The sequence below is a fragment of the Chironomus tepperi genome, unplaced genomic scaffold (assembly GCF_022539635.2).
Source record: "Chironomus tepperi strain 1889 unplaced genomic scaffold, CSIRO-AGI_Ctep_v1 contig_486, whole genome shotgun sequence".
In the NCBI taxonomy this organism is placed as follows: Eukaryota; Metazoa; Arthropoda; class Insecta; order Diptera; family Chironomidae; genus Chironomus; species Chironomus tepperi.
In genome coordinates, this window is record NW_027226608.1 from 475,758 (window position 1) to 489,507 (window position 13,750).

At 29.8% G+C, this 13,750-nt stretch overlaps 2 protein-coding genes across 2 annotated transcripts; one reads left to right on the top strand and one right to left on the bottom strand.

Moving 5' to 3' along the window:
• On the bottom strand, positions 1-2,734 carry LOC139099811 (uncharacterized). The gene is made up of 3 exons (XM_070652341.1): positions 2,556-2,734; positions 478-996; positions 1-385 (listed from the first exon to the last, which is right to left on the bottom strand). The coding sequence occupies exons 1-3, from the start codon at positions 2,650-2,652 to the stop codon at positions 42-44; spliced, it is 960 nt and encodes a 319-aa protein (XP_070508442.1). The 5' UTR covers positions 2,653-2,734; the 3' UTR covers positions 1-41.
• Positions 2,735-7,216: 4,482 nt separating this feature from the next.
• On the top strand, positions 7,217-11,913 carry LOC139099847 (uncharacterized). Its single transcript, XM_070652390.1, has 2 exons — positions 7,217-7,547; positions 7,605-11,913. Exons 1-2 carry the CDS (start codon positions 7,506-7,508, stop codon positions 9,690-9,692), a joined length of 2,130 nt encoding a protein of 709 aa, XP_070508491.1. The 5' UTR covers positions 7,217-7,505; the 3' UTR covers positions 9,693-11,913.
• The last annotated feature ends 1,837 nt before the right edge of the window (positions 11,914-13,750 follow it).

The following is a 13,750-nucleotide window of genomic DNA, read 5'->3' on the forward strand; positions in this document are numbered from 1 at the left end:
TTTATTCATTAAAAAATAAATTTTTGAATTTTATTCAATTTTTAAAATATTTTACTAAATTTCTTATAAAATTCATCCAAACTAGAAATGCAATAATCAGGAATCAGCTTCTTAAGCTCCTCACTGTCATCACCTCCATTGATTTTTTCAACAATTTCCTTAATTTCCTCCATTTTCGACACTCCAGTTTCCACAAACAGCGACGAATATCCAGCATTCTTACCAAAAGCCATGTCGGAACTCAAAGTATCGCCGATGACTAAGGTACGGCCGGCATCGAACGGTGGCGCATCCTCAGCCACAACTTTACAAATGTGAGTAAATGGTTTTGATAGAATTTCAGGTGTTCGCTTTGTTGCTGCTTCGATGGCTTTTATTAAGCATCCTAGAATTGAAAAATTTTAATTTTTTTTAACGGTTTTTTGAAATTTGAATTTTTGTAACGGTTTTTTGAAATTTTAATTTCTCAACACTCACCAACTTCCGGCAACAAGAAGTTAAACTGCGGCAAATCAAAGCAATTATCAGCATTTGTTGCATAATATTTAATATTTTCATTTTTTAAATAATTAACGGCTTTACACAGCTTAATATATGAAAAATGTCTATCAAATGATATCATAACAGCACCAACATCCTCATCAAGCTTATATCTCTTCAAAATATGCTCATAAAGTTGTCCCTCAATAACATCCGGTCCAATTCCAATATGCTTAATGCCAACATCATCCAAGTCCTTGCCAAGCTGCTCCGGTCCAATCGCATAAAGTGTTTTATCGAATCCAGTCTGCTTTAAGTAATGTGCAGCAACATAAGTTGATGTCAGAACATCATCAATTGAGATTTTATAGCCAATTTTTTCACATTTTTGAAGCATTTCTTCACGTGTTGTTTGACTGTTGTTGGTGACTAAGTAGACACGCTTGCCGAGAGTCTTGAAGGCATTGACTGACTCACAGGCGCCTGGGAATGGGGTGCGGAATGACCATAGGACGCCTAAAAATGAAAATGGAGGGTTTTGTTAGGTTTTAAATGGATTTAAATTAATATTCAAATAATTTAAAATTTAATTCGGATTTAATTAATTAATTGGATCAGATCTCGAAGTTGAGGACTGGATCACGTCCTGTGATGGAAGTAAGTGATCCATGACCTCCCTCAGATGTCCCCTAAAACCAGCTCCATCAGTGGCTACCGTTTTGAACCTCGAATTCTGATAATAACGAAATTAATTCTAATTTTTTTGGATATTTCGTGATTTTATGACATCAACTTGAGCCTTAAACCCTAATTCCAACTCTGACGCTTATATTAATATTGTTTATGGTTAAATTGATAAGATAAGAAAGATATGAAAATAGCAATGTTTAATTTCATAAAATTAATCATTCAATGGGATCGTTTGGATGTTTCGTCAAAGGCTTTTAATGGAGGTGACAAGGAGAGTCACGAATGGCTTGATACGGACGGATAGGAACACCCCCAAGCAAAGTCAGTAAATGATTTAGCTCAGATTGAGCTTTGCATTTTAATGAATCTAAATAATTCATTCAATAATTCTTTAATTTTGATATTCTATTGCTTTGTGGTTATAGATTAATTAACATTGAAATTTGATACATCTGAAAAATCACTCAGCTGGATTCAACATCAACAACCTTTAAGCAAGCGTAACATAAACTATTCTATTAATAAATTCGATCACAGGGTCAACACTTAATTGATGCATGTTCTTTAAATATTCATTTTATTCATATTTGATTATGGGGGTCAAAATTTCATGTTTGGGGTCAAATTGTTCAATATTTTTGGGAATTTACTAAAAAGTGGTGCTGAATTCAATATAAATTAGGATGGCCAGAGGATTTTAGCAATATATTTGTACACTCCTTGAAAAATAGGGACATTTTGAGGCTTTGTCGAGACACAGCAGTAAAATAGTAAAGGACAGCAGCGTACCAGCAAAAATACAGTAGATGGCCGCCCTAATATAAATTGTAGGTAAACTAAGGGCAGTTGTCTGACGCTCTTTTACTCGTTAAATGATTATTAGCCGCAAATTGTCCTATGACAACTGTGGATCTCATTGATCTGATTGTTTTTGATACAAATCTACCAAATATAACTAAATTTTGGCATCTTTCAGAGTTGACAAGGCTCCTGGAAGTCGGATATGTCACTGGACCCCAATGTCAGGCATCAATGGGGTCCTTCCAACTCTGATTGCACCCATTAATCTAACTTGTACCCAAGACAACTCAACACTTTCTCAAAACTGAACCTCAAGCTTATATGATCAACATAAAACCGAGTAAATAAGCAGATAAAGTTATCAAAAAAAATTATTATCAAATTTTCTAAATGAGATTAATTGCCCAAAAATGGAATTCTGAAGGTCGCGCAAAAAATTATTTTCGTAATTTTTTTGAATTATTTTGTCAAAAAATTGTCGAAAAATTTGTCAAAAATTGTGATAAAAATTCCCAAAAAAAAGTCAATTTTGATCACAAAAATCCACAAATTAATCAATACCCAAAAAGTCACTATTTACTTACCATCACAATCAAAAAAAAGCACATCAAATTTCTCGATAAATTCCTTAAATTCACCGTCAGTTAAAGTCGCTAAGTCAATAGGCATTCGAGCAGTCATTGCAGCTAATTTGTTGATGACACAAGATTTGTATTTAAACTGAATTTAAGGCAGACACAAAAAGTTTTTTTTACTTTTTTAGTTGTCGTTGTTTTTTGTATTGAATTTTGTTTACTGAGAGACGATTTTTGTGGGAATTGTGGAGAATTTAGAGCTAATTTTGAGATATGGGAAATGAGAAATGAGAGTAAAATTGGATGAGAGAGTGGATGGGAAGAAGAAAACATGGGAATGAAGTGGTAAGGAAGCACGTGGGTGTGTGAAGTTGAGTAAAACTTGGAAACAGTTGAGAAATTTGAGGGAAAATTTGAGAAAATTGAGCAAAAATTGACAAAATTTGTACAAAAAATTTCAAAATTTGATACAAAATTTGAAAAAATTGAGCAAAAATTGACAAAATTTGAAGAAAAAGTTAGAAATTTTAATTAAAAATTCAGAATTCTAAGCAAAAAATCCAAAAAATTGGCAAAAAATTGGAAAAAAATTGGAAAAATTTGCTAAAAATTTGAACAAAACATCGAAAAATTTAACAACATTTTGGAAAAAGTTGAAAATTCAAATAATTGAAACAAAACTGTGAAAAATTTGAGCGAAAATTCCAAAAAAATTAACAAAAACTTAAAAAAATTGAAGAAAATTTCAGAAATTTTAAACAAAAAGTTGAAAAATCTTACATAAAAGTTGAAAAATTGAAGCAAACAATGGGACAATTTGGCAAAAAATCAACAATAATTTGGAAAAATTTAAAGAAAAAGTTAAAAAAAATTTGACGAATAATTGAAAATTTGATAAAAATTGGGGAAATTAAGCTAAAAAGTCCCAAAATTTGGACAAAAAGTTGAAAAGATTCAACAAAAATGTGAAAAAATTGCAAAATTTGAACATAAATTTGTAAAAAATCAGGAAAAATTTCTAAAAATTGGAAAATTTGAGCAAAATTTGGAAAAATTTACAATTTCAGTCAATTCAATTCCAAACCATTAGTGTCGTGGAGGGAGTCAAGGCCTTAATCCCCAATAATCCCTGCAATATCCTTAATTACTCTTCTTCTTCTTCACCATATCCAATAAATTGTCCAATTACAAGCTCATCAATCAATTTTTTCATGTCAATTAAGTTGTCAACAGCGTTCATCAATCAACCTCATTTATTTGTGCTCCACATTGCACATTTCCGATATTTCGTAAGAATTACACTTTAGCACATTCTTGATTGTACTTGTGAGTAATTCTTATACGAGAGCATATGAGCACTAGACAATGATGACTCAATGAATGTCGATGCGCGGCACATTTACTCAATTAAATCTATTAAGAATTGTGTGTTTAATTCAAGTTCAAGATCAGATGGATGAATTAATTGAGAGAGAAATTGGATGGGAAATTGAGAGAAATTTGTTGGATGGATTTTGAGTTGAGTTTGTGGATTTATGTTTGGGATTTTTGGAATTTTTGGGTGAATTTTTGATTAATTTTACAAAACTTTGATAAAATTTTTCAATTTTTTGGAATTTTACCAATTTTTGATCCAAATTTGCAATTTTATTCTGAATTTCGTTCAATTTTCTCAAATTTTCGCTCAATTTTTCCAATTTTTGTTCAAATTTTCTAATTTTTGTTTAAAATAGGGTAAAAAATGTAATTTTTGGTCATTTTTCATTTTTGGACACTTTAAATGCATATTTCTCTTCGCTGTTTTGTCTAAAATTATTTGAAAGTGGTTTAAACTATCATATATTGTGAATATTTTCACCATAAAAAAATTCAGAATTTTTGGACTTGTCATATCCGAGATATACCAGCTTTAAAGTCAAATGTAATTTTTGGTCAAAAAAATGTAATTTTTGGTCAAAAAAAATGTAATTTTTGGTCACTTTTTTTTCGCAGGATGCATTGAAAATTTTGTATGGAAGGAATTTTTGGAAAAGTTTAATTAATGATTTAATGCCTTTCCACTGCAGCTACAACCATAAAATTTGAATCACACTTTATTTAGACCTAAATCTTTAAATTTGCATCAAAAAAGTTAAGATTAAGTTGAAAAAAAATTCACAAATTTTCATAGCTTACTTTTGTAAAAAGTGACCAAAAATTACATTTTTTTTGACCAAAAATTACATTTGAAAATGGGTCATTTTGTATGATGAATTGTGAAGAAGTGCTTCATTCATTTGAAAAAATTAATATGAGGAATGATAAAGAGATATAAAAGGCAACTTTTTAAATACTTATTGGTTTATGAAAAACAAGTCCTTTAACGCAAGCGGCTGTAACAAAAAATGGCCAAATTTTGGTCATTTTTCCAATTTTTTCTTTTGGAAATTTTAAACTACAGGAAGACCAGTGTCCATCAAGTAGAACGGTGACCTAACGAGTTTAGTGAAACACTATATATGGGTTTTTTGTGCTAATTTGTGAAAACAAGAAAACAACTTTTAAAAATTTTGTGAAGGTTCCTGCACCGAGATATGAGCATTTAAAGATGCAATTTTTGACGTTCTGGAAGTCAACATGTAACTCCAACATAACAGCACCAAAAAATTTGAAACTTTGCTGTTATTTTGTGCAACCCATACCCAGTAAAATAAGCCAAAAAAATTTTTTCAAAAAAGTTCCGCTACAGAGTTATATCCATTTTTCGATTAAAGTGCCGAAAAAGTAGTGAAAAAATCGAAAAATTTTCACACTTTTTAATGTGAAATCTACAAACCTTCACCAAAATTCTTTAAATTTTGCCTGTTTTTTGTGCAAGAGTTACCTAACAAAATAAGCATAAAATAATTTTTGGATGTAGCTTATGTGGTAAGATATAGCCGTTTTCCCGTGCAACCTAAACTCAAAAAATTCAAAGTTTTTTACAATTTTGCATGGAAATTACGCAAGACTTTACCAAAATTATTGAAAATTCTCTTGAATATCGTGCATATATTAATTATCCATAAAAAGTTTAGTAAAATATAATTTTTTGATTATATATAGAAATATAGCCATTTTCCTCTCCAAGATAGTGAAAAAATAAGATTTTTTTTTAGATTTTTAGCTCTAACTTCAACAGGAAGTAACAAAAATTTTTGTAACTTTGTCTGATTTATTTGCAATCATTACTAAATGAAACAAAAAAAGTTTCATAAATTTTAATCAAGATTTGCATTTCTGAGAGTTAAAAATATGAAAAAATAGAGATTTTTAATACTTTTTTACACCTTCATATAAGAGAAAAAAATTGCCATTATTTTTCAAATAATTTTTTTTCAAAAAATCTTTTTGCTTTGTTTTATTAAGTAATGTTTGCAATTAAATCAGACAAAGTTACAAAAAAATTTATTACTTCCTGTTGAAGTTAGAGCTAAAAATCTAAAAAAAAATCTTATTTTTTCACTATCTTGGAGAGGAAAATGGCTATATTTCTATATATAATCAAAAAATTATATTTTACTAAACTTTTTATGGATAATTAATATATGCACGATATTCAAGAGAATTTTCAATAATTTTGGTAAAGTCTTGCGTAATTTCCATGCAAAATTGTAAAAAACTTTGAATTTTTTGAGTTTAGGTTGCACGAGAAAACGGCTATATCTTACCACATAAGCTACATCCAAAAATTATTTTATGCTTATTTTGTTAGGTAACTCTTGCACAAAAAACAGGCAAAATTTAAAGAATTTTGGTGAAGGTTTGTAGATTTCACATTAAAAAGTGTGAAAATTTTTCGATTTTTTCACTACTTTTTCGGCACTTAAATCGAAAAATGGATATAACTCTGTAGCGGAACTTTTTTGAAAAAATTTTTTTGGCTTATTTTACTGGGTATGGGTTGCACAAAATAACAGCAAAGTTTCAAATTTTTTGGTGCTGTTATGTTGGAGTTACATGTTGACTTCCAGAACGTCAAAAATTGCATCTTTAAATGCTCATATCTCGGTGCAGGAACCTTCACAAATTTTTAAAAATTTGTTTTCTTGTTTTCACAAATTAGCACAAAAAACTCATATATAGTGTTTCACTAAACTCGTTAGGTCACCGTTCTACTTGATGGACACGGAAGACCAATAGTCAAAAGTTTTAATGCAGAAGTTCTTATTTTTTGATCTTGTACAACTCTTCTATACAAACCATGGCATGAAAACGCTTCTAAATGCCTTTTTCAAAAATGACCAAAAAAAAGTGACCAAAAATTACATTTTTTACCCTATTCCATTTTTTTTTGGATTTTTCCTTAATTTTTCCCAATTTTTCATAGAATTTTGCAATTTTTTGTTCGATTTTTTTTCACATTTTTGCTGAATTTTTTCAATTTTTTGCCCAAATTTTGGGATTTTTTAGTTTAATTTCCCAATTTTCCCGATTTTTTCCCTCAATTTCCCAATTTTCATTCAAAATTGTCAAAATTTTCTTCAAATTTTTTCAAATTTTCCCGCACACAGCAAAAAAGTCCCCACGAAAAAAAGTGTCCTCGCACATAATTTATAAACAAAAGCTCCCCGCATGCGCACCAATCACGTGTTCCACATCCACATACATCCTCTTCTTCCCTGTCTGCAAAAAAAAATCTGAAAGGAAAATTAGAAAAGAAAAATTTTCAAATAAAAATTTAATTTTTTTCATCCTCAAATGTGACAAATTTAAGTCATAGTCAAAAAAGGAAGGAACGAAACTGAAACTTTAGTGCCAAAAAGTGTGTCAGGACAGAAGCTGGGGCTGGGAAATGAGACGAAAATTGGAAAATCTTTAAAGGAAAAAAAAGAAAAATTTTTTTTAAGCAGCACCAAAAAAAAAAGGGACGTGAAATTTATTCAGAGTGGGTTTGGCATTTGTTTACGTTTGAATATTGGATATCCGTGGACTATCTTCATGTCATCAAGTATGCGTCGTGGACTTAGGACATTTCTATTTGTAAGTCCTCACATTAATTAAGCTTGATTCTTAAAATTTAATCAATTTTACTTCCAGATCCTCCTTAATGTCCTTGAACTAGTCACATCAGCAAAAGATTCAGACGGTAAGGCACAGCGACTAACAAGCAGCCTCAAGTCATCCGACATCTACTCAAAAATTACATTTCAATGCAACGACAAGTCACTCAATTTCCTTAATGCATCATGCAGCGCATTACGTCACAAGCAAATCACCTTGACCCCATCATTCTCATCCATGAATGAGACAATGGAAATATTAAGTCACGAGAAGTTTATCGAAGGACTTAAGACAATTCCAAAGGCATTCATCATAAGTGCGGAAGTACGAGAGTCTGGTCTAAGGAAGTTTAAGAATAAATGGCAAAAATACCTAAATCGATCGGAACGTCCATTAATTCTGCACTTTAAAGCAGGTCGTGAACGTGGCAATAAGGACAACAAGGATGCTGAGATCATTTACTACCTTAATAGTGAGTCGAAAATTGAGTCAGCGACATTTGAGGAGAAGCTGAACTCCAGGAGATTGCGGGAAATGTTGCTGCATAAATTCACAACTGATAATCTTGTGTATTATCTTAGGTATGCCTCAGATAGAGGCATGAATGGAACTAACTACTACATTATCATGACATTTGCCATTAATTACAATTGCTCAATTTGTGTCCGTATGCTGAACGCTTATGTCCCTAATTTCAACGTCAGTGACTATTTAGCTAAAAATTCAAAAAGTATAGCTGAAAAATTCAATAAGGAACTGATGTATGCGCTGTTTGACTTGCCATTTAACTTCACTAACCGATTTGCTGCCAAAAGCTTATTTGAGCCGATCAGGAAGTGTCGTGACTTGCTGGCACGTGCAGCTGAAGCTGGAAATATTGACGGCATCAAGTTCCTGCTGGAAATTGACTATATGGGCGAGATGGACTGGGAAAATAATACAGCAACGACTGTGGCATGGCAGAATGAGCACTACGACATCTTCACGCTGCTTATTAAGTCTGACTTTCCGTACCCGGACAATTTTGGTGAGATAGTTCCAGTCAGACAGAATGCGAGGAATAATCGTGCATTGCAGGAACTTAGTGAGCACATCCGGAAGATCCAGCAACTGCATGATGACATTCGTGGTAAAAATTTCGATAATATTGAGACTTTTATTGAGGAAAATCGACGTCTTCGGTACGCGCGGGATGTTGACAACATCCTGGCTATAGTCACAGCTGTTTATAGTAAGAATGTCGAAATTATAGCACTGCTTAATGCCAATCATATGATGCCATATGACAATGGTGCTGCAAGGTCTATCGTTAATCACATTTACAGCTTTAATGATGATGAAATTGTCGAGTTACAGAAGTTGAACCTTAAGTATATCCATCATCCAGCTGAGGACTACATCGCGAAGCTTCATGCTAGGTCCTTAATCACTTACGATCCACTGGAAGTTGACGGTGCGACTGCAAATCGTGAAATATTCTCAGCATTTATTGACATCCATAAGAATGAGCTGACAGGTCCAATTATTGAGTATGCAGCACGTTGCAGCAACTTACAGATTATTATTGACTTATCAAGTCGTTATACCTTCAAACTTAATCCTGTGTCCTATACATCATCAGGTCTAACCAACGAGAAAGAGAATCGTGTCTATATTGGCGCAAAGGACATCCTCAACCCAAAGGAACGTGACACAGCACTCGGCATTATGGTCCATGAGCTTCTACACTATGTCATGTTCCTCATGTATCACAATGAAGCCAAACCGTACACAAAGAACGACTATATGGTCCGTAAATATTTTGAAATGATTGAGGACATCTATAAGATGGACGACAGGCACGAAGGACAATGGATGGTTAAAATATTCCAAAAATATGAAGTTGAACAGCATCAAATGGAACTGATTGCACGTGCTGTTGATCTACCAATTGTTTATCGTACAAATGTGACTGGTATGATGCAAATTAGACGTGCTTATCGTGACTTATTTGAATTTTATGAAAGTAAGGTTCTGCCTGATATTAAGTATCGTATGTGGATATCGGGTGGATGTAGAGGAAGTGCTAGTTTGATGATTATTGGAGCTTCAATTGTTGTTTTTGTTGCGAGTTTGAGGATGTAAAGGAAGTTGGTGGCAGTTCTGTAGACATTTTTTCATAAAATTTATGAGAAAAATTTATTAAAAATTTATTGATGAAAAAAAAAAGATGAAAAAAAATTGGATTGAAAATTTTGAAGAAGTGAGAAAAGATGAAGAAAGTTTAAGCATGTAAGTATGGATATAAATTTAATGGAATGCACATGAGGTTGATTAAATGAGGAATTTTGAGATGGATTTCTTTGGGAGTTATTCTGGGATTTGGTTCAGGTTCTATAGCAGGCAAAGAGGATGGTCGCAAGAACTGAGTAAGCTGAGGACACGCTCAAGTGCTTGCTTAACTGGTATATTCTAGTGTAGCAAGCTCCTGAGCAAGCTCTTAAAAGCATGATATTTGTCTGTTAGGGTTCATGACAATTTTGGATACAAATTTACTGAATCTGTCATTTCTGAGTCTTAAATCAAACTATTGACACTAAGCCAAAAGTCACACGTTGAAGAATTGGCTACAAATCCAGTTTAAGACTGGTATGACTCCATATTGAGACCAACTTTCATCGAATCTGACCTGTATGCACAGTTGTGACTGGGTTCAGGAGTCAAGTTGGTCTATGACCAGATGTTCGACCATATCTTCACAATGTGTTATTGAATCTGAAACTAAGTTGAGGACAGAGGTGTGGCAAGACACGAAAAAAGGTTGCCCACTACTGGGTATCGATTTAGAATAGACCTGGAAGGAAAAAGCTTAAAAATCTAGGAATATCATCAAGAAATTCATCTCAAAATTGAAAAAATAAAACGACAAAAAAAAATTAATAATAATAAATGCAATAAAATCAATCAAATCACGAATAGCACAAGTCGGAAAATTGTTGCCAAGTTGCTGTGGCTCTATCAAAGCTTTACATTCGATTCAAAATCGGTACCATGCCAGTTTTGAATTCAATATCTTATTACTCCATAGTTAAGATCAATTGAATGACTCTGGATTTAGTATCATAAAAGAATCGAGTCCGGCATCAAGTCAGAGTTACTTCCTTCTGATGTAATTAATTGCTGACCGTACAGATCAATTGTGAATCATAAACTTTCACAAATTTTGGATAAAACTGACTCTATTGCTGGTTATCGCTTGCCAATTCTCAATTCTAAGTGCAATATTGTCTCGATGCATGACCCTAGCAATTGATTTAAATCGAATATCATGCCAGAATCAAATTCGGTAAGTCAGAGTCATGTGAGTTCAGTGCAGGAATTTGGATCAACTAACCGACTTGTGTTATTTGGGATATTGCTCAAAATAATTAAAAAATCAAAAGCAAAAGAAGCAGTATTAAAATAAAAATTGAAGAAAAATATATACACATGCCAATTCAGGGGCGTAGTCAGGATGGGGGAAAGGGGTTGGGGGGTCAACCCTCCTAACCCCTATTCGGAACAAAAATCTTCAAATTTGCTATGGATTATTGCGAAAAAATTCCAAAAATTCCTCTAAAATTTGCAATTTTAACGACTTTTTCCCATCTTGAGAGGGAAGGGGTAGAGAGAGGGGGGTATAGTGACCCTTTAAAGAAACAAATCCTGACTACGCCCCTGTGCCAACCTATGTGACCAAAATAACCAGCAAACATCCATAAAGACCAGTTAAAAACTGGAAAAATCTTCCATTTAAAAAAGTAAAAAAATTAAAAAAACTTCCTTTAAAAAATGCCAAAGAGACAAAAAAAAAGACAAATTAAAAAACTTCAAATTAGATCAACAAATTTTCAAAGACTTTTTAGAAAATGAGAAATTTAATTATATAAAGAGATTAATGAGGCAGCAGCAACAAGATCATATTGATAAGTGTTCATTAAATTTATTAAAAATGTGCGCAAAATGTGTACAAAAAATTTAATTAAAAAAAAAATGTCAAAAAGTCGCTTTTTTGAGGTTAAAAAATTTAAAAAAAAAAAGTTAAAAATTCTCAGTGAACAATTTTTAAAAAATTTGACACAAAAAAAGTCAGTCAGCGTCCATCAAAATGGGGATCAAAAAATGAATTTTTTAAGGCACAAGACACAAGACAGCACAAAGTGAGCTTATGTTGAGCTATATCCAACAACAACAAATCATCCAAAATTGTCCACTGAGAAAACAAGAAAAAGCACTTCCGAAAAATATGATCAAGACATGATAAGCATTTATGTTAAGTACCTATTCACGTTAGGAAGTTTTATGACAAATTTTCTGTACCTTTTTGGGTGGGGTTAAAAGGGGTGAATGGAGGGGGGATGCAAATTATACTTTTGTTAATTTTCAAATTTTTGAACTTTTTTATTAAAATTTAAATTTTTTATTTTTTTTTTAATTCTTTAAAACTTTTGAATTTAAAATTTTATTTGCAAAAATTAAAAAATTTAAAATTGCAAAATTATTAAAATTTAAAAAACTAAGAAATTTAAAGAATTTTGCAAAAATTTGAAAAGTTTGAGGAATTAAAAAACTCAAAAATTGAATTATTTTAAAATTTTCAAATTTTAAAAATTTCAATTTTTCACTATTTTTAATTTTTTTTAAATATTTTCAAATACTCAAATATTTTAAAATTCTTATTGTTTTTAAACCTTTTCAATTTTTTAAAATTTTCTAATTTTTTTAAAAGTTTTAAATTTTTTAAATTTTTTAAATTTTTCCATTTATTTAAAATAATTCTAAATGAAATAATTGCTGAAAACTGAAAACATTCAAAAATTTGAAAAAATTCAAAGATTTTAAAATGTTTCTTTTTTTTTTAATTTTTTTTTTAATTTTTTCAAATTTTCAAAATTTTTATAATTTTTAAAGTTTTTAAAATTATTAAACTTTTTTTAATTTTCAAGTTTTTAAATTTCTATTTTTTTTTTTAAATTTCAAATTTTTTTAAATTTTTCAAATTTTTATCTTTTTTTTTCTTAAAATTTTAAAATTTATTTTTTTATGTATGTTGAACTTTTTCATAATTTTTAAATTTTGAATCATTTAATTTTTAAAAAATTCAACAATCTTTTATCAATCCCCTTTTCCCTCTCTTAAAAACCCCCACAAACCCCACTCCCATCTCCTCCTATTGCATGACAAAAAAAAAGAAAAATAAAATTCATTAAAAATATTTCAAATTTCAAAAAAACAAAAGTAAAAAAAAAGTTTAAAGAATGAAAAAAAAAATATTTTAATAGAATTTAAGAAATTTAAAAAAAAGAAATTAGATTTTAAGACAAAATATATAAAATCTATTTTTTGAAGCAGTAGACGACAATTTAAACTATAAATCTATGCCAAGAATGACAGAAAAAATATAAAAAAAATCTTCAATGTTCAAAAAATATTGCCAAGAAATTTAAAAAATATATTTTATTTCAAATTGTTAAATGTTTTATTTAAAAAACAAGAAAAAAAAGTGAATATTTTGTGAAAAACTGTGTCTATATCTACTCATCTGTGCAATCTATCGGATTATTTATCAAATATAGTAAAAAGTACAATCATTAATTTTATGTCAAATATTTTTATTATAAAAACACGTGTTGATCAGTATTATTCATTGTTGCATTTAAAATTGGGACATTTTGAGACTTTTTTGACTAAATTTGTCAAAATAATTGATTCAAAATCCCAATAATTATCATCCAATTTACTTCGTATAAATGTTTAAAATTATTTATTAAAATTTGAATTTTTAAAACTTTTAAAATTTAAAAAAATTGAATTTTGAAAAATTTTAAAATTTAAAAAATTTAAAAAATTTTAAAATTTAAAAAATTTAAATATTAAAAATTTTAAAATTTAAAAGAATTTAGTTTTGAATATTTTAAAATTTAAAAAATTTAAAAAATTTCAATTTTAAAAAATTATAAATTTTAAAAAATTCCAAATTTTCTAATTTTTTAAATTTTTTGAATTATTTCAAATTTATATATTTTGAATTTTAAATTCGACCTTCCAGAAATTTTAAAAATTTTTGATAATTTTAAATTTAAATTTGTTTAAAAAAATGTTTAATTTGAATTTTTAAAAATTTTAAACTTGAAACTTTTAATTTTTAATTTTTTTTTCTAAAA

Bases quoted from the DNA above. Each gene is read 5' to 3' on its own strand.
- LOC139099811 (XM_070652341.1), bottom strand. From the start codon at position 2,652: ATGACTGCTCGAATGCCTATTGACTTAGCGACTTTAACTGACGGTGAA. The intron at 997-2,555 runs GTAAGTAAATAG...TTTCATTTTTAG, and splicing joins GCTTTTTTTTGATTGTGATG to GCGTCCTATGGTCATTCCGC. The intron at 386-477 runs GTGAGTGTTGAG...TTTCAATTCTAG, and splicing joins CTTCTTGTTGCCGGAAGTTG to GATGCTTAATAAAAGCCATC.
- LOC139099847 (XM_070652390.1), top strand. From the start codon at position 7,506: ATGTCATCAAGTATGCGTCGTGGACTTAGGACATTTCTATTT. The intron at 7,548-7,604 runs GTAAGTCCTCAC...TTTTACTTCCAG, and splicing joins GACTTAGGACATTTCTATTT to ATCCTCCTTAATGTCCTTGA.